General features: G+C 39.3%; 1 protein-coding gene across 4 annotated transcripts in view; it reads left to right on the top strand.

The window, feature by feature from the left end:
• wts (serine/threonine-protein kinase warts) overlaps positions 1 to 22,430 on the top strand; it is an 86,069-nt gene that overhangs the window by 51,816 nt on the left and 11,823 nt on the right. For all 4 annotated transcript variants that reach the window (XM_067761253.1, XM_067761252.1, XM_067761255.1 and 1 more), the window contains one exon: positions 18,437 to 20,714. In XM_067761253.1, coding sequence (XP_067617354.1) covers positions 18,437 to 20,714 — 2,278 coding nt within the window. The remainder of the gene's footprint in view (positions 1 to 18,436; positions 20,715 to 22,430) is intronic.

Raw genomic sequence — 22,430 nt, forward strand, 5'->3', positions numbered from 1 at the left:
AACCAGATCCGTTTCGCCAGGGTTGACAGCCATTCATACTCTCTATGTAGTATATGGGCTAGTTTAATCCATCAGGACCATCAGTCCTCGCCGGATATTGATCCGGTACGTTTTGGAAAATAGCACCATTAAAGCACCTACTCGGCCATCGCGAGAACTCTTTGATATGACCACGTTGAACCTTCTAGGTCATCTTGAGGTCGCCAGAGTATCGCCTACTTAATAAACAGGATTTGCCGTGGGTAGGTAAGCTGGACAATTTGGACAGGTTTGGCCCATCCATCAGACTACTCAATACGTTCTGAGATATGACATACTTTTAGTCAGGTTTTATGAGCATTCCTTATTGAGATATCACATCATTGAAGGCATTAAATTTTTTCCACTGTGTATTCAAGTACATATTATGCAAAACCTGATATCTATCACGTCCTTCTTATGAATATTTTATGAGGATTGCTGTAAAATATATACCGAGTCAAATTACAATATGTCAGCCGTATAAGGCAAGGAACTAAATTGTACATCACATTCATACACGTACAATTGCCTTATGTGCGTACGCAAATGATTGCCACTATGTCTATTTCTGACGCTAGCCGCAATCTTGTGTAAACGAGTTGCAAAACCAAACAAAAAATAACCGCGTACATACTCCCTACATGCCTAGAAGGCTAAATATTGCCGGGATTAATGGTGCTTGTTACCGGAACGTACCGGATCTATATCCGGCAAAGGAACATCAGCATCGTTAACACTATCCAAAGCCTTCTGAGCATATTCAAACCCAGCTGATTTTGAGTGAAACATTTTCTTAAAACATTAGTTTTTTTTTTAGTATTTTCCCGTGTTTTTGCAACTGAATTGCAAAAGATTTCGCCTATTGTTGTCACTCCTTGTAATCGTATTGAAATTAATATTTAGAATTAGAAATACACTTTCGATAATGGCAAATTTGAAAATAAGATGATGCGGGTGGAGGGGAATTGTTGGTTATCATTGTTGCCACATTCAATCGGTCGCATTAGGCGTCATTCATAAAAAGTGCATACGACTGTACAAGTAGTATGATTATCCCAGTAGAAAATGGGAGGACTTATAAGCACTTAGAGAAGCTGCTCTCTCTTCTTCTTATCGAAGTTGGTTTAATGATGATCTATATGAGCATTACTTATGTATGTAGATATCAACATAATAACCATTTCGCCTTGAGTCACAAAGTTTAAGTTGATAACTAGAATACTCAAATCTCATGCGTTCTTTTTATACTCAGTTGAGCAGAGCTCACAGAGTATATTAAGTTTGATTGGATAACGGTTGGTTGTACAGGTATAAAGGAATCGAGATAGATATAGACTTCCATATATCAAAATCATCAGGATCGAAAAAAAATTTGATTGAGCCATGTCCGTCCGTCCGTCCGTTAACACGATAACTTGAGTAAATGTTGAGGTATCTTGACGAAATTTGGTATGTATGTTCCTGAGCACTCATCTCAGATCGCTATTTAAAATGAACGATATCGGACTATAACCACGCCCACTTTTTCGATATCGAAAATTTCGAAAAACAAAAAGTGCTATAATTCATCACCAAAGACAAATAAAGCGATGAAACTTTGTAGGTGAGTTGAACTTATGACGCAGAATAGAAAATTAGTAAAATTTTGTACAATGGACGTGGCACCGCCTACTTTTAAAAGAAGTAATTTAAAACTTTTGCAAGCTGTAATTTGGCAGTCGTTGAAGATATCATGATGAAATTTGGCAGGAATGTTACTCCTATTACTATATGTACGCTTAATAAAAATTAGCAAAATCGGAGATGGACCACGCCCACTTTAAAACAAAAAATTTTTTTTAAAGTAAAATTTTAACAAAAAATTTAATATCTTTACAGTATATATGTAAATTATGTCAACATTCAACTCCAGTAATGATATGGTGCAACAAAATACAAAAATAAAAGAAAATTTCAAAATGGGCGTGGCTCCGCCCTTTTTCATTTAATTTGTCTAGGATACTTTTAATGCCATAAGTCGAACAAAAATTTACCAATCCTTTTGAAATTTGGTAGGGGCATAGATTTTATGCCGTTAACTGTTTCTGTGAAAATGGGCGAAATCGGTTGATGCCACGCCCAGTTTTTATACACAGTCGTCCGTCTGTCCTTCCGCATGGCCGTTAACACGATAACTTGAGCAAAAATCGACATATCTTTACTGAACTTAGTTCACGTACTTATCTGACCTCACTTTATCTTGGTATAAAAAATGAACGAAATCCGACTATGACCACGCCCACTTTTTCGATGTCCAAAATTACGAAAAATGAAAAATAATGCCATAATTCTATACCAAATACGAAAAAAGGGATGAAACATGGTAAGGTAATTGGATTGGTTTATTGACGCGAAATATAACTTTAGAAAAAACTTTGTAAAATGGTTGTGACACCTACCATATTAAGTAGAAGAAAATGGAAAAGTTCTGCAGGGCGGAATAAAAAACCCTTGAAATCTTGCCAGGTATTACATGTATCCAACATATGATGTTCTGGGTTACCCTGATCCACATTTTGGTCGATATCTCGAAAAAGCCTTCAAATATACAACTACCACCACTCCCTTTTAAAACTCTCATTAAATCCTTTAATTTGATACCAATATCGTACAAACACATTCTAGAGTCACCCCTGGTCCACCTTTATGGAGATATCTCGAAAAGGCGTCCACCTATAGAACTAAACCCCACGCCCTTTTAAAATACTCATTAACACCTTTCATTTGATACCCATATCATACAAACAAAGTCTAGAGTCACCCCTGGTCCACCTTTATTGCGATACCTCGAAAAGGCGTCCACCTATAGAACTAAGGCCCACTCCCTTTTAAAATACTCATTAACACCTTTCGTTTGATACCCATATTGTACAAACGCATTCTAGAGTCACCCCTGGTACACCATTATGGCGATATCTCGAAAAGGCGACCACCTATAGAACGAAGGCTTACTCCCTTTTAAAAATACTCATTAACACCTTTCATTTGATACCCATTTCATACAAACAAAGTCTAGAGTCACCCCTGGTCCACCTTTATTGCGATACCTCGAAAAGGCGTCCACCTATAGAACTAAGGCCCACTCCCTTTTAAAATACTCATTAACACCTTTCGTTTGATACCCATATTGTACAAACGCATTCTAGAGTCACCCCTGGTCCACATTTATGGCGATATCTCGCAAAGGCGACCACCTATACAACTACCACCACTCCCTTTTAAAACCCTCATTAATACCTTTAATTTGATACCCATATCGTACAAACAAATTCTAGGGTCACCCCTGGTCCACCTTTATGGCGATATCTCGAAGCGGCGTCCACCTATGGAACTAAGGATTACTCCCTTTTAAAATACTCATTAGAATCTTTCATTTGATACCCATATCGTACAAACAAATTCCAAAGTCACCCCTGGTCCACCTTTATGGCGATATTTCGAAACGGCGTCCACCTATAGAAATAAGGCCCACTCCATTTTAAAATACTCATTAACGCCTTTCGTTTGATACCCATATTGTACAAACGCATTCTAGAGTCACCCCTGGTCCACCTTTAAAGCGATATTTCGAAACGGCGTCCACCTATAGAACTAAGGCCCACTCCATTTTAAAATACTCATTAACACCTTTCGTTTGATACCCATATTGTACAAACGTATTCTAGAGTCACCCCTGGTCCACCTTTATGGCGATATCTCGAAAAGGCGACCACCTATACAACTACCACCACTCCCTTTTAAAACCCTCATTAATACCTTTAATTTGATACCCATATCGTACAAACAAATTCTAGGGTCACCCCTGGTCCACCTTTATGGCGATATCTCGAAACGGCGTCCACCTATGGAACTAAGGATTACTCCCTTTTAAAATACTCATTAAAGCCTTTCATTTGATACCCATATTGTACAAACGCATTCTAGAGTCACCCCTGGTCCCCCTTTATGGCGATATCTCGAAAAGGCGACCACCTATGCAACTACCACCACTCCCTTTTAAAACTCTCATTAATACCTTTAATTTGATACCCATATCGTACAAACACATTCTAGAGTCTCCCCTGGTCCACCTTTATGGCCATATTTCGAAACGACGTCCACCTATAGAACTAAGGCCCACTCTATTTTAAAATACTCATTAACACCTTTCGTTTGATACCCATATTGTACAAACGCATTCTAGAGTCACCTCTGGTCTACCTTTATGGCGTTATCTCGAAAAGGCGACCACCTATGCAACTACCACCACTCCCTTTTAAAACTCTCATTAATACCTTTAATTTGATACCCATATCGTACAAACACATTCTAGAGTCTCCCCTGGTCCACCTTTATGGCCATATTTCGAAACGACGTCCACCTATAGAACTAAGGCCCACTCTATTTTAAAATACTCATTAACACCTTTCGTTTGATACCCATATTGTACAAACGCATTCTAGAGTCACCTCTGGTCTACCTTTATGGCGATATCTCGAAAAGGCGACCACCTATACAACTACCACCACTCCCTTTTAAAACCCTCATTAATACCTTTAATTTGATACCCATATCGTACAAACAAATTCTAGGGTCACCCCTGGTCCACCTTTATGGCGATATCTCGAAACGGCGTCCACCTATGGAACTAAGGATTACTCCCTTTTAAAATACTCATTAACACCTTTCGTTCGATACCCATATTGTACAAACGCATTCTAGAGTCACCTCTGGTCTACCTTTATGGCGATATCTCGAAAAGGCGACCACCTATGCAACTACCACCACTCCCTTTTAAAACTCTCATTAATACCTTTAATTTGATACCCATATCGTACAAACACATTCTAGAGTCTCCCCTGGTCCACCTTTATGGCCATATTTCGAAACGACGTCCACCTATAGAAATAAGGCCCACTCCATTTTAAAATACTCATTAACACCTTTCGTTTGATACCCATATTGTACAAACGCATTCTAGAGTCACCCCTGGTCCACCTTTATGGCGATATCTCGAAACGGCGTCCACCTATGGTACTAAGGGATACTCCCTTTTAAAATACTCATTAACACCTTTCATTTGATACCCATATCGTACAAACAAATTCTAGAGTCTAATCCTGATCCACCTTTATGGCGATATCCCTAAATGGCGTCCACCTATAGAACTATGGCCCACTCCCTCATAAAATACTCTTTAATACCTTTCATTTCATAGCTGTCAACTGAGTATGTAATGTTCGGTTACAACCGAACTTAACCTTCCTTACTTGTTCAAACTTCTTTATTTGAGAAACAAAGCGTTCTCAACAAAAAAATAATTTTTTTATATGGCAAAAAATGGTGTTTCTCAAGCTAAGAAAACATATTTCTCAACTTGTACTCAAATGTGATTCTCTGATTGATTTTCATGAAAATAGAATAACACTAAAATTTTTATTTAATTTATAACGCTTCAATAATACTACCAAATAATAAAAAATACTTGGCGCGATTAACCTCCTAATAGGTTTTAGGCCGAGCTTCTCTTCAAATTTGCGTTATTGTTGATGTTGTTATAGCGATAAGGACACTCCCCGAAGGGGATTTTGATGAGCCGGATACAGATCCCGTACGTTCTGGTAATAAACACCATTTAAAGACTAGCCCGATCACCTCGGGGACGATTTGGTATGACCACATGAAACCTTGTAGGCCATGCCGCCCTCCCACCCTCTAGATCTATGAGGAACTTGGGGTCGCCAGAAAGTCGGCTGTTAAATAAACAGGATTGGTCACGGGTAGGTGATGTTGACAATTTAGTTGGAGAAGCTATATATTGCGCTGGCCACCCCTTATACGGGTTGCGCTACACAACCCCTTAAATCAATTTGTGTCGTAGTCCTTTTTACCGGCCGACGTGGTGTGATGGTAGCGTGCTCCGCCATCCACACCGAAGATCCTGGGTTCACGCCCCGGGAAAAACAACATCAAAATTTAGAAGCAAGTTTTTTCAATTATAAGCAAATTTTTCTAAGCGGGGTCGCCCCTCGGCAGTGTTTGCCAAGCACTCCGAGTATATTTCTGCCATGAAAAGCTCTCAGTGAAAACTCATCTGCCTTGCAGATGCCGGTCGGAGTCGGCATAAAACAAGTAGGTACTGTCCCGCAAATTTCAAATAAAAGTTAAAAGGAGCACGACGCAATTGGAAGAGAAGCTCGGTCTAAAATCTCTTCGCAGGTTATCGCGCCTTACATTTTTTTATATTAGTTTCGCTTGATGTTTTCCCGCCAACTTCTGTACAAAATTGGAGAATCACGAAATCCATTTTTGAGTAATTTCCCAGAGAGCTAGAGTCTTGAAACTTGACACAGGGATCGTGAAAATTCTAAAAAAAACATCCGCACTTGGAAATTTTGCTTTCGAGTTTTAAGAAACTTCCCGATAACCCAGAGACCTGATACTTTGAAAAAAACTTTTGGGTTCTATTAGCTTGTAATTTTAAGGATAAAAAAGTTTTACTAGATGGGGCAGGGCTCAAAATATTCAGAGATATTTAGAAAGTTCATTTACAGAGAAACTTTGAAATAATATAAATAAATGCAAGGCGCGATAACCGTCAGCTGAGCTTCTATTCCAATTTGCGTGCTGCTCCTTTTTAATTTTTCCTACAAATTGGCGGGACGGGTCTTACATGTTTTGCGCCGACACCAAACGGCATCTTCACTGAGAAGCTTTTCTTTGCTGCAATGCACTCGGAGTGCTTGTCAAGTCTAAAACGAATTCTGATATCCCCCCCTTTGGGTCGTAGGGGCAAATTTTGAAAAATCCCACTTTGAAATGCCTATGTTTTTTCTTTTTGGATTTTATTTTTCTCTTTAGAAATTTATTTAGTCAGAACATATGTAAATGAAAAAATGTAGTAATAGAAAAGAAATTAAAAAAAATTATTAGAAATTAGCGTTTTTACAACCCCCTTTTAAAAACAAGGCATCACTGTGATGCATTTGCATGTCGTAAACATAGTTGTGTGGGTTTTTTATTCAACCGTTTTAAAAAATGAAGGTATCACTGTGACACAATTGCAGATCGTAAAATTGCTTGTGTTATTTTGTTTAAGCCACCACAAGACACAGCAGGTAGAATTGAAATTGCCCCTACCCAAAAGTTCGACCCAAAGTGGGGGACATCAGAATTCGTTTTAGAGGTATGGTTCCTTCGGCAAAGTTTCTTATTTTGATCCCTAGAATACGATTTTCACAAAGCATTGATCGATTTTTAAATCGACCCGCCCTAATACATATGAATGTAGGTATGTACTAAATTCTTAGGAATTCACTGCTAAATATAAACTGCTATACTTTGCTCCTAATACCCACTCAGCGTTGTTTGAAATGATTGATCATAATAAAATATGTAAGTGTATTAAAAAAATCAAAAGTGTCTCACCACAAATTGGAACGGATGCTTGGCCTAGTATTATTTACTTAGAAATATAAAGCCCCTATTTGGACAAAGCCTAAGCTTGAAGGGATAACCTTAGAATAAAAATGTAGCACAAAATATCTTGGCGTCATCCTAGATAGTAAGTAGGAAGCTCCATGTGGAGGAAAGAGCGAAGAAAGTCTACGCGGCACAGTATGTATGCAAGAGGATGCTAGGATGCAATTGAGGCCTATCACCCAAACTCTCTCATTGGGTATTTACGGCAGTTGTCAAACCCATACTTTACTATGGGGTCCTTGTTTGGTGAAGAGCCACACAAAAATGTGCGTATACCAAAAAACTTGCGAAAGTATGCATATTATCAATGATTAGCATAACGGCGCTAAAAACTACCCCGACAGCAGCATTGAATGCCGCAGACCTAATGGTCAAAAATATCGCGTTTGCTACTGCATGAATGCTTAATAGCTGTGAAGAAATCACCAAAAATTCTGGAGGAGTGCTTAAGCTGCAGTCGCATTAATAGCTGTGTTTTTTTAGTTCTATATACGTTTACGCTTAAACTTTATATGGACTGCTAAGCGACAAATTTTAAATACACCTCTGAAATTGCTGCGCATAAAATTTGTCCTACTAAATTTCAATACGCATTATACTCAGATGTAACTGAAATATGTGTCTTTGTTTCACTCTCTACACTAATTCTATGTATTCTATTTGTGTACACTATTCATCGCAACTGATTCAGCTATATGTTATACCCTATGGCCATCAGAGGCTCGTGTCTCCGCTTTTCGGTACATCCTGTGCTGTAGCTGTAGTTATTTAACCAGTGCCGCTAGATGGGTCTCCTAAGCATTATCTAAGCGAGGATAGGCGTTTTTTTTTTTCACGCGCAAACGTAAATGTATACGCGTGTGAAAAAAAACGGCTAATATATATATTGATAGTTAGGCGGCGATTAAGGTAATAATCCCACATAGTACTTCATCAAGAAGTGTTCTGAAATGCAAAGAAGCATTGGAAAAACCTTGCTAAGGCCGAACCAACCACCTATACTGGGTTCCCGGTCATAAAGGAATAGAAGGTAACGAAAAGGCCGATGTGTTGGCAAAGGATGCTGCAACACTCGCTGAAAGGACAGTAGACGTCCCCATCCGATTGGGAGAAATCGAAAGGAGACAGGAATGGCATATGATCCATCAAACAGGAAAGACGTGGACAAAAGCGCGGGGCTGCAAAATTTCTTTGATCATGTGCAAAGCCTATGATATTAGACTCACAAACTGGCTAATATCCCTGAAGAGAGAAGACTTAAGGCTCACAATGGGCATACTAACTGGATACTGCCTTCTGTCGTCACATGCTTATAAGTTAGGCCTCGTCAGTAACAACAGGTGTAGGAAGTGCGAGCTGCACGAAGAAACGGTTGTGTACGTTCTGTGTATGTCTCCTGCGCTCTCCAGGCCAAGGCTCCAGCTATGAGGGGCGGCAGAGGTGTCAAATCTCAAGGCAGCAATTAAGCTGGGTTCTAGAAAACTTCTAGTATTTTCCAAGAGGACAGAGTTATTGTATAACATAAGTCCTGGTAACCTCTCTGAAGTTGGCAAGACAACTTTTACGTGGAAAAAAATTACATATTGGGAAAATTGCCGTGAATTTGCCGTAATTTATCCGTGAAACAAAAAAATTTGCCGTGGCCATATTTTAGAAAATACAGGGTGGCACGCCAACTTCACGTGAAGTTAGCGAGCCACCCTCAGAAAACCACCTTAGAGACCAGCTAGGAAAATAATTCTTGCACACGAATTTGCCGTATATTTGCCGTAGATAAGTGGCTTATTATACAATTTCGAAAAAAAAATTTTACTTTTTTTTATGGTGCACCGCCAATTTCACGTGAAGTTAGCGTGCCACTTTTCGAAAACCACCTTAAACACCAGTTAGGAAAATAATTCTTGCACGTGAATTTGCCGTGAATTATCCGTGAAACAAAAAAATTTGCCGCGGCCATGTTTTAGAAAATACAGGGTGGCACGCTAACTTCACGTGAAGTTGGCGGTGCACCATAAAAAAAAATTGAAATTTTTTTTTTCCAATTTATAAACTATGCCACTTATCTACGGAAAATTTACGGCAAATTCATGTGCAAGAATTATTTTCCTAGCTGGCCTCTAAGGTGGTTTTCTGAGGGTGGCACGCTAACTTCACGTGAAGTTGGCGGTGCACCATAAAAAAAATTTTAAATTTTTTTTTCGAATTTATAAAATATGCCACTTATCTATGGAAAATTTACGGCAAATTCATGTGCAAGAATTATTTTCCTAGCTGGCCTCTAAGGTGGTTTTCTGAGGGTGGCACGCTAACTTCACGTGAAGTTGGCGGTGCACCATAAAAAAAATTTGAAATTTTTTTTTTCGAAGTTATAAAATATGCCACTTATCTACGCAAATTCATGTGCAAGAATTATTTTCCTAGCTGGCCTCTAAGGTGGTTTTCTGAGGGTGGCACGCTAACTTCACGTGAAGTTGGCGGTGCACCATAAAAAAAATTTTAAATTTTTTTTTCGAATTTATAAAATATGCCACTTATCTACGGAAAATTTACGGCAAATTCATGTGCAAGAATTATTTTCCTAGCTGGCCTCTAAGGTGGTTTTCTGAGGGTGGCACGCTAACTTCACGTGCCACCCTGTATTTTCTAAAATATGGCCACGGCAAATTTTTTTGTTTCACGGATAAGTTACGGCAAATTCACGGCAATTTTCCCAATAGGTAATTTTTTTCCACGTAAAAGTTGTGTTGCCAACTTCAGAGAGGTGTCCTGGTACCTGATTGGGGTTCTTCCGTTTGGTCGTCCAACAAATTCTGATAACACTATGGATACATTCAGTCTATGTGAAGTCTTTTGTTGACTGGCCAGTTCAACCAACCTAACCTTAGCCTAAATATCATTGGAGGTACATATATTGCATGTTATTCTAATGTGTAAAATTCTGGATTCTATGTGCGAAAATCGCCTTAAACTGATGAAAATGCTCAAGTTCAAAATTATTACCTGAAAGGAGATGGTTAGCTTGTCAAATAAACCAAATTCCATTCAAAACAACAGTGAGTAATGTGTCATTATATCTTCATTCAGACGCAAGTTTACAGTTAACCCTGAGTTGTAATGCTTCATAAATTACTAGCAAACCAAAAAAATATCTAAACACCCAGTTGTCTTCTCTCTCGTCTTCCACGCGTTTTGCACTTTGATCATTTCTTTTAGTTTTTCACTTATAAACGTCAATTGTTTTGTAATGTTTTGTGCTTTCTTTAATCCCCTTAATTGTGTCTAAAAGACATCCTATTTCTTACCTACTAAAACCAATTAGTGCCACTGCAAAGAGCTCAATTTGCAACACTTAATATCTAATTGAAACGATTTGGTTTTAGGTATTAGGAATAGAGAACGCTTATTAGGAATAGCGTACCCCTGACATCGATGTATTTAATCAATAGATTTATTTAAATTACTTAACCTATTTCAAATGCGGTATTGGTAAAAGGTTAAAAGGGAAATAAGATACAAGTTCTTTGTACGTCATATGTAAGTAGATGATGCCCATTTATGCGTATAAAAAAAATAAAAAAAATGTATGAGGGCTGGGACTATCCGCATATTCGAATATCCGGATATCCATACGGATATCTGTTGACACGGATAAAATCCGGACGGCATGGATATGCGGTTAATATTCGTCTGTGAAACTATCCGGATTTATGAAGATTCGGCTGATAACCGGATCAAAATTTTGTAAACAAATTTTTTCAATTACAAGAAGAATTTTCTTAGCGGGGTCGCCCCTCGGCAGTGTTTGGCAAGCACTCCGAGTATATTTCTGCCATGAAAAGGTCTCAGTGAAAACTCAACTGCCTTGCCGATGCCGTTCGGAAACGGCATTAAACAAGTAGGTGTCGTCCCACCAATTTGTAGGACAGGTAAAGCAAGCACGACGCAAATTGGAGGAGAAGCTCGGCCCAAAATCTCTTCGATATATTTATATGCGATACTAAGAACGCTGATACCGCTATAGTTGGCACAGTTTGCAGGATCCAACCAAATCTTGCATGGAAGCTGATGCATGCGCCTTACCAACTCCTCGCCGCCGTATTTGAAAAGCTCCGCAGGCAATCAATCAGCTCGAACGGTCTTGTTGTTTTTTAATCTGGTTATTGCTATTCTGTCTTCGTCATAGTCGGGTGGGCAAACATTAATTTTATCATCAGCGAGCACCAAGAACTGTTCCCTCTTTAATCTAAGCACTTTCTGAACATGGGTTACCAGGTCCGGTTTCCATTTTACAGGAATTTAAACCTTTTGTTTGTCGCCGAATTTTTTTTTGAAAATTTGCCGCCGTTATTTTTGGTGGCTGGTAGCTCAAGCTGTTCGCACTCAAGTCTTTCTGCCTCCGCATTTTTTTCCTGAAAAGACGTATCGCTCCTTTTTCAACTAGCGGTAGCGTTCGTACGCTCTTCTTGGTGCGATTTTTTTTTTTTCAAAACCAACAACAACGACGTTCATTAGAACGCGGAATATCGATGAATGAATAAATTTTTTTAGTTTTATTATTAAAATTTTGTTATTTCCCACGAAAAATAACAGTTACGCTCCAATCCAAATATCTGCATGTATAAATTATTAAATATAAATATAACAAGTAAAGAAGTCTAAGTTCGGGTGAAACCGAACATTACATACCCAGCTGTGCACTTGAAATGCTGTTGTTGTTTGTTTTGTGTGCTTAATAGTGCTACAAGGCTGCGCAATAATACATATACATATGATTATATTTTGAAGCAATTTTTCTTCGAGTTATGGCTCCCGAAACAGAAAATTGTTTAATCATAAAAGGGGCGGTGCCACGCCTATTTTTTAAATTTTAAGTTTTTCCTATTTATTGTTATAAATCCACTTGGGAAATGAAATAGCATTGATATAAAGCCTTTTTTTGCAAAGATATAGCTTATTTTATTGGTCCATATTAGTAGAAAAAAGGGTTCCGAGGAAATAAAACACACGACCGTTTAGTTTAAGCACGTTTAATGTAATGTATGATGGATAAAATCTTATGTACATATTAAGTGAATATTAGGTGGCCTGATATAGCGGCACAAATGAGAGAAGATTTGGAAAAGAACTGTTATGTAGTTGAGTTGCTAATATAGGGTCTTTAATTGGTATGCTATAACAATCTCCCACTCAACTCAAATACATAAATACATGTCATAACATATAATAGACATATGATCGATTTAAATTCGAATAATAACAAAAATATTTTCAAGTTACAATTTTAAGTTAAGTAATTTACAACAATTCGTATGTTTGTTCTTAGGTAAACATTTTGTTAACAAGTCGGCAACATTTTCTGCCGATGGCACATACATTATATCAATATCATTTGACTCATATTTTTCTCTAAGATAATGGTATTTAATATCTATATGTTTACTTCTCTTCTTAGTAACTGGATTACGAACAAGAAATTCTGCTCCCTGGTTATCGCTGTTAATGGCCGTTGCAGATTTACAATACTCTGTTAAGCCAAGCTCTGTTAACAGATGACGATAAAAAATTACCTCCTTAGCCCCCTCGCACATGGCTACATATTCAGCCTCTGTTGAGCTAAGTGAAACGCTATTTTGCTTTTTTGATTCCCAAGCAAACGGCCCCCCAGCAAGAAAAACAATGTAACCGCTATAAGATTTTCGGTGAACAATTTTGGATCTCCAGTCAGCATCAGTGAAGCAAGAAAGTGTTCGATCCATTCTGCTGTATGTAAAATTCGCATTAGCCGTATATTTGAGGTAACGAAGAATGTGCTTTGCTGCTATAAAGTGCTGCTTATGTGGATGGTTATTAAATTGCGACAGTTTAGATAACGTATGACTAATATCCGGCCTTGATATCACCGCCAGGTACATTAAACCACCAATAAGCGACTGAAAAGTTTTTTCATCATAAACCTCTTTACAATTTTCATTCGTGCATTTCTCTAATTCAGTTCCAATAGCAAAAGGCGTTGAGCTTGGTTTACACTCTGTCATATTCCAAGTTTTCAGAAGTTCAGTTGTATATTTTCTTTGATGAACAGTAATTGGACCTCTCAAACCATCTCTTTCTATTTCCATTTCAAGGTAGAATGAAATTGGGCCACGGTCCACAATATCAACAAACATTTTTAATTGCGTTATTACATCACTCATTGTTGATTGATTTGAGCATGCTAACATCATGTCATCAACATATAAAGCCACAATAACAATTTCTCCATTTTTCGACATAATATAAACACAATTGTCTGACAAACATTTATGGAAACCTATACTACACAAAATTTCATTAAACTTCTTATTCCACTGTCTGCCTGCTTGCTTAAGCCCATACAGCGATTTCTTCAATTTGCAAACTTTATTTGGCTGATCTTTCTGTACGAACATTTCGGGTTGGTACATATATATCTCTTCGTAAAGAGAACCATTTAAATAAGCACCGACTATATCAATATGATTTACAAGTAATTTATACTGTACCGCAATAGCTAAAATTAATCTTATTGTGGAATGTCTTACGACAGGTGCATACGTTTCGTGGTAGTCAACGTTGCGCTTCTGAAAACAACCTTGCGCAACTAAACGCGCTTTATATTTTTCGACGCTACCATCACACCTCCGCTTCGTTGAAAAAACCCATTTATTGCCAATGACATTTTTACCTTCGGGCTTGTCAACTAAATGCCATGTTTCATTCTTAATTAAAGAGTCGTACTCTGATTTCATGGCTTCCCACCATTTCTCTTTATTTGGACTTTCAAGTGCATCTTTGACTGAAATTGGATAGCAAACAATTGCATTTACGACTTCGTGAGCGGCGTTTTCGTCCATCACAAAGACTTTTCTTGGTCTACCAACCCTTCCAGTTCTATTCAATTTCGGCCTGCCTCTTTTCCTCTTTCAATCAACGTTTGTCGCCTCTGCTTCATCTGATGTACTCTCTTGAGCTTCATTATGAATATTTCCCGTGCATTCGTCATTTCCATCACTTGCATTGCTAGGTATCATTTCATTATTTCCGCCTTGAATACATTCCGATTGTCTATTTTGACTTTCATCTACACTAACAATGTCTTGGCTACGGTCTCGTATATGCACATATTCGTCTACAACAACATGTGTAGTAAAGCTTTCATCATCAGAAGCTGACGTTGGATAATCCAGAGACAATTGACTTTGTGGGAGAGATTTCTCGAAAAATTTAACATCACGAGAAGTCACTATTACTCTGCGCTCACTATCATATAATCTGTATGCTTTACTTTGGTTCGAATAACCAACAAAAATCCATTTACGCCCTTTTGGCTCAAATTTCGATACATTATGCTGCTTTTGTAATGCGACTGCATCACAACCAAACGTTTTTAGATGTGAAACCGATGGTTTCCAACCAAACCAGCATTCGTATGGTGTTTTGCCTTGCAAAACTTTTGTAGGAGCGCGATTTCTTAAATAAGTTGCCGTATTCACTGCCTCAGACCATAGACTTTTAGGCAATTTTGACTCTTCTTCAACTAATGTTCTATTTGCCCTTTCAGCAATCCCATTTTGCTGGGGTGTGTATGCTACGGTCGTTTGGTGAACTATTCCATTTTGCTTCAAAAATAAATTAAACTCAGAGCTTAGGTATTCCCTACCATTGTCGCTACGCAAAATTTTGATTTTACAACCAATTTCATTTTCAGCTTTTAATTTGAATTCTTTAAACGCATTCAGTGCGTCTGATTTATGCTTCAAAAAATACGTACTTACGTACCGTGTAAAGTCATCAATAAAAGTAATAAAGTATACCGATCCACCCTGCGAAGTATTTCGCATCGGCCCACAAATATCCGTATGTATTACTGCTAATTTACTTTTACTTAGAACAGTGCGGTATGAACAAAATGGTTTACATGAAATTTTGCATAAAGCGCAAGTTGCACAAGAGAAATCTTTGGGCATTTTAACATCTAACCCGCGAACCATTTCTTTACTGGACAATGCATATAAGTCACGCGCATTCAAATGACCATATCGTCGATGCCATAAATCAAAATCATTGGGTTTCTCACAACTCATATACGCATATTCTTTTTGTATAAATTTAGCAACAAATATACCATAGCGCTTCTCAGCTAAAAAAATCAAATAACCGTGTTTTGTATAAGCACAAGCTTTGTTCTCAGTGAATTTTACTGAGTTTCCATTACAAATAATTTTGCCTACAGACAAAAAATTAGATTTTAACTCGGGCACAAAGAGTACTTCGTTTAGTATAATGTCAGCGTGAGCTGATTTAAGATGCACATTACCTATACCTTTTGCTAAAACGCTTTCTCCAGATGCTAATATTACCTTCTGAGAATGCTCTCTGTACGACGAAAATTCACTTTTGTTGTTGCATATATGCGACGATGCTCCACTGTCAAGAATCCACTCCTTGGTATTGCCTGTTGAGTTGCTGCCATATGAGCCGAACACTACTTCCGTATTTGCTGATGCACTTTTGCACTGTGATCGCACATGCCCTCGCTTACCACATCCATAGCACTTTATGTTGTTATTGTTCCTACTATTCCACGGCTTTCGCTTTGACTGGCGCTTGTTTTTCTTGTCGTCTACTGCGTACACCACTTGCTCACCTTCACTAACCTTTCCCTTACGCCGTTCTTCTTCTTCGAAGATTTTCATTTTTAAATTGTCCACCTTGGGTAATTCATCACGACTTTCGATGGCGACGACGAAATTCTCCATATCATCCGGAAGGCTGCAAAGTAGCATTATGCTGAGGATGTCGTCGGGAATTGAAACGTCTATTTCCTTCAAGCTTTCTGCTATTAAGCAAAATTTATTTACTTGACTGCCGTAACTTTGATTGCGCTCAAATTGAAATCGAACCAACTTCTTAAATAGATTCACTTTTCGTGCTGGCCCTTTCGCTCGATAAGTTTCGGATAACTTCAGCCACGCACCTTTCGCTGTCACACACGATTTCAGATGTAACAACTCTGATGGTTTCACGCAAAGTGTTATTGTCGCTAGCGCCTTTTTATCATCCGCCGACCAAGCTGCTTTCTGTTCTGTCGTTGCTGTGCTGCTACTTAAATTTTCAATGACGTACCATAAGTCTAATGTCACCAAAAAACTTTTCATTTGGACGGACCAAACTGCATAATTTTCGCCATTCAATTTATCAACTTGCGATATTGCACTCGCCATTTTATCGACCAACGATATTCACATATATTTAAACTAATTATTTATTTTTTGCACAACGTGTATTTTATGATGGAGCCTTACTCTGGGCCCATAACCAATATTAGTAGAAAAAAGGGTTCCGAGGAAATAAAACACACGACCGTTTAGTTTAAGCACGTTTAATGTAATGTATGATGGATAAAATCTTATGTACATATTAAGTGAATATTAGGTGGCCTGATATAGCGGCACAAATGAGAGAAGATTTGGAAAAGAACTTTTATGTAGTTGAGTTGCTAATATAGGGTCTTTAATTGGTATGCTCTAACAGTCCACGACCCCTTTAAAAATCTTTTATATAAAAGTAGGCGCGGTCCTTAACCGATTTCGTTAATTTTTCTTCAAAGCATTCCTTATAGTAAAGGAAACCTCTCTGCCGAATTTTGTTACAATAGGTTTAACGATTTTTGATTTATGATTAATAATATTTGTAAAATATCAATCTCAAAAAGAGCTTTCATGTCACATTTTCCAAATTTCGCAATGTTTTACCAACTTAGTGGTTATCTTTGACTCCTCGTTCTCTTTCAATAACCATATTAACTATGTAATTTCAAGCGCGTATGCTTCCTTAGGTTTCGTGAGGCGTAATAGCACAAACTTTTCAGATCCCTATACCTTGAAATTGCTATACTCATCGTTTGTTCGTTCCAAACTGGAATATGCTGCATTTAGTTGGAGACCTTATCACAAGTTTGCAATGGACAGGATTGTGCGAGTACAAAAGATATTCCTAAAATTTTGCATAAGATCCTTACATTTCTCAGACCCAGTCCCTTCTTATCATTCCCGCTTGCTGCTAGTTAATTTGAAACCATTAGAGCTCAGAAGGTCAACCCTTTCCTTGTCTTTCATTTTCGGAGTTGTTAATGGAGATTGATTGCTCCTATTTACTGCACGCGATTCATTTTCTTATTCCAACGAGGTCTCTTCGTTCCCATAACCCCTTTTATATTAAACATAAGTCTACTAACTATGCGATAAATGCTCCATTGTCGCACTCTCTACGTGAGCTTAATGAGATCTTGAATTCTATTTTGCTTGATTTTTCTTATCCAAAGTCTTTTTTTTTAATTTACCGAACTCCGTTTTGTAGCTAGGCTTAGTTATTCGTTTTATTCAGTAAGAACCATTGTTGTTTTTGACTTTTCGAAAAAATAAATAAATAAATTAAATTAAAATTGATTTTATCACAAGTGGGCGGTGCCACGCCCATTTTAAAAGTTTTTTTTTTTTTATCAAGTCTGTCCAGACGTCAAATTTCAACATTCTATGTGTATTATTTACTAAATAATCAGGTTTTTTGTATTTTCCAAAATGTTATATATATAAAAAGTGGGCGTGGTTATCATCCGATTTCGCCCATTTTCAATACCAATCTATTCTGGGTCCAGATAAGCTCGTGTACCAAATTTGGTGATGATATCTCAATATTTACTTAAGTTATCGAGTTAACGGGCAGACAGATGGACGGACGGACATGGCTCAATCAAATTTTTTTTCGATACTGATGATTTTGATATATGGAAGTCTATATAGATCTCGATTCCTTTATACCTGTACAACCAACCCTGTGTACAGTTACAGCTGCGTGTAAAAACGTTGTATTAACCATTTATTTTCCCTTCTTACAGACTTTCACGCCGCTGCGTTATAATGCAGTTAATGGTGGTCGTTCAGACGTGCCACCAGACTACATGCATGCCAAGTTGATGGAACCAATGCCTTCGGTGTCGCCTCTACCTGTTGCACCATCACCAAATCCCCAATTAAATGGGCATGTGCCAAAAGTTCTGCCACCGGGTCTTATTTCGACAAAACTAAATCGAAGACCCAGCATAGAACGCGAAACTCCGCTAAATTACTTGCAACGATGTAGTCCAGCGTTAGATTCTGGTGCGGGTAGTTCACGTTCAGATAGCCCGCATTCCCATCAACAAGTCACAAATGCTGGACGTGTTGGCACAGGACAATATTCTCCATCACCTTCTAGTTTTAGCGATGTCGGTCCACCAGCACCACCACCGCGACATCCAACAACATCGAATTCAGCAACGCCACCGCCACCGCCACCCAATCAACATTACAAACGACGATCACCTGCTAATACTAGGCCAGCGGCCATAACACCAAATCCAACAACACGTGGTACCTCACCGGTTATAGTACGTAATGGCATCAAAGCACAACAACAGTTGTCACAAATGAAAGCGCTCAGTCTATATCAAGCGGGTGGTAGCGCCGTTGAGCCACCACCACCACCGTATCCGATCAACACAGTGGTGGTAGCAACATCAGCGCCTCCACCTAGTTACACCGCATCCATGCAGTCTCGTCAATCACCCACACAGTCACAATCAGATTATCGAAAATCACCCAGCAGTGGCATATACTCAGCCACATCGGCTGGTTCACCCAGTCCCATAACCGTGACAAATAGCGCGATACTGCCACCATTACAGCCAACGTCTGTTGCACGTCCCCAGCCAAGAACCTATGCGCGCACCCAACAGCCAATCATTATGCAAAGTGTAAGATCGACGCAAGTTCAAAAGCCGGTTCTACAAACAGCAGTGGCGCCACAGACACCAGTTTCAGCATCCGCTTGTAATTCACCTGTACACATTTTACCTGCACCACCATCATACCCGCAAAAATCTGCTGTTGTAGTGCAACAACAACAAGCAGCACAACAACAATCGCCATTGTTAGCTGGTGGCGTTCCCACGACGCTGAGTACTGGAGGCAAGTCAACTACGCCCACCACACCGCCACTAATAGCTAATGCTCTAAATGGTACTGTTGTGAGTAAACCGCCTTGCATCGAGCCTCCGTCGTATACAGTAACAATGCAAGCGAAGGCCGCACAACATCATCAGCAACAACAACAGCAACCGCAATCGGCCGCCGTGACTGCAGCACAATTGCGTGCTGCCGCAGCTGCGGCAATAGCTGCGCAACAACAGCAGCAGCAACAACAACAACAAAAGCAAGTGGTTGGTGTTGTGCCAGTGTCAGCGCGGCAATTGCCGCCACCGCCGCCATATCAGAGTTCACGTGCAGCTGCCGCACCTCCACCAACGCTCTCCGTGTCGGATATGAGTAGCAACAACAATATGGCAATGGATATGAAAACAACAAATAGCAAACTGGTGTTGCATAATAACATGATAAATAATAACCAAATTACAAATAACAATTTAACAACAACACCACCAATACCGCCTGCGAAAAGTAGCGTTGGTGGTAGCGGGGTTACAACCAGCTCTGGAAGCGGTGGTGTTGCCTCACCAGCAACATCAAATACTGCCGGTACCACTAGTAGTGGCAGCAATAAAGGAGGCGGGGGTAGCGGCGGCGAAAAAATCAAGCATGCCTCACCCATACCCGAACGCAAAAAAGTCTCCAAGGAAAAAGAGGAAGAGCGCAAAGAATGTCGAATTACACAATACTCCCCGCAGGCTTATAAATTCTATATGGAACAGCATATTGAAAATGTGATCAAGTCATGTAAGCAAAGAGCCTATCGCAAGAATCAATTGGAAAAGGAAATGTCGCGCATGTGCTTGCCACAACAGGCGCAAGTGGAAATGCGTAAAATGTTAAGCCAAAAGGAGAGTAATTACATACGCTTGAAGCGTGCCAAAATGAATAAGAGTATGTTCGAGAAAATTAAGGATATCGGTTTGGGAGCATTCGGCGAAGTATCGCTGGTACGAAAAATCGATACAACAAATCATTTGTATGCCATGAAGACGCTACGCAAGGCCGATGTGTTGAAGCGTAATCAGGTGGCGCATGTGAAAGCAGAACGTGATATTTTAGCGGAGGCCGATAATAATTGGGTTGTTAAATTATACTACAGTTTTCAGGATAAGGAAAATTTATATTTTGTGATGGATTATATACCGGGTGAGTATTCAAATATTATATATTTTTAGATTTGACTCATAAGCATGTTGTTGTTATTATGAGACCTCAACTCACTGCGAATTTTTTTCTATTGCTCAGTGGATTAAAGAACGTAGAACTTACCCACCGCAATGCATACTAGACGTAAGAGGCCACTAAAATCCACTGATCAAAAGATTCAATCTGTCAAAGAAATCGTTCCTGTGGCAGTCTGGTACCAGAAGATGCCAGTACCGGAGGAAACTAATTGCCAAAAAATTTTAGTGCGGCTTTAACAAAGCGATTTCAGTTACCACAAGGTTGGTTAAGGCCCAAAACAGTTTCAGTCGTTCTCTTAACATGGCCTCGCTGATTTTGTATTCGCTGAACTTTTTGCTTGTCTTCATTCTATGTGGCAGCCTTATTAACCGACTGGTTTTATTATTTTCCGGCACGGTGGACAATGTATATTCCCTCATTTTTTCGTCGTCCTTTCTCAAATTTGGTTTGAAGACATACCGGTTTCCGCGTTGTGCCATTCCAACACTACTTAGTTTTTCGTAACGATAAAATATATATAAACTCAACCTATGCTCTGGCTGGGTAACACTCGTACAGTTGATCTTCAAATCTGTTTTGCTCAATTACTTCGTCCAAAGGAGCAACAAAAGAGAGCCCCTCCTAGTAGCACACTTTTAGCAGTCAGACAACAAGCACTCACGCTTACGAATGGGACTGCCACGTCTCGTTAGAACCTGCCCGACAAAGCGGGTTTTCGGTCTAGTATCAAATATTTTGAAGAAAAACCGGAGCGCCACAGCAGTGCCCCTTGGTATGGTGAAGTCACCTCTACTTCCAGAGTCGACGCTTTATAGGGGAGTTTCCGTTGAAATACAGCCGAGTAAACTACTGGCTTCAAACTATTCAAAGGGTACCCTAGATAGGAGGCTTGGAAGTTGTAGTTGTTGTAGCGATAAAGACACTCCCCGAAGGCCTTGGGGAGTGTTAACGAGTGGATGGTCCTTTGCCGGATGCAGATCCGGTACCAAAGCCCAACCATCTCGGGAACGATTCTTATGATAACATGCGACCTTTCCGCCCTCCCACCCCCTAGATCCATGAGGAGTTCGGGGTCTCCAGAGTCTCGGCTGTTAATGAAACAGGATTCGCCAGGGATAGGTGAGGTTGGCAATTGGGTTTGTAGAAGCTATATATTGCGCTGGCAACCTGAAAAGGTTGCGCTACACAACCCCTTGAATCTGGTATGTTAGCCGCCTGTTACGACAGGCATACCTACCGCGGGTATATTCTAACCCCCTAACCCGCTGGGGTCTTGGATGTCTTGACCACTAATGGCCCACTGAACCTTTTAGTCTCCCCCCGAACCCAAGGAGTAGTGGAGCTTTATAACGCATTAAGATATGACCTTGAGTGCGGCTTGGCTGTCCCGCAGTATATCAGTATACTAATGTTCTTGAGTAATCATAGCTTCCCTTTCGAATCACAGTTGGTTCTATAGTCGTAATACCAAAAGATCTTAAGATGAACATACAGGCACAGAGAGCCAGGAATTCAAAGACCAGTAGGCAAATTACAGCCTGTATACAAGTTTTTTTTTGGTGGACCTCCCTGACGTGTTCATCCAATAATTTCTATGTATCCTTCGAAATGTCGAGTTAAGCTGTTAGTTACATCTGTGTGTTATTTTAGGGAAACGGTTAAACCCTCAATGCAGCC

Source organism: Eurosta solidaginis, chromosome 1 (assembly GCF_040869045.1).
Source record: "Eurosta solidaginis isolate ZX-2024a chromosome 1, ASM4086904v1, whole genome shotgun sequence".
Lineage (NCBI taxonomy): Eukaryota > Metazoa > Arthropoda > Insecta > Diptera > Tephritidae > Eurosta > Eurosta solidaginis.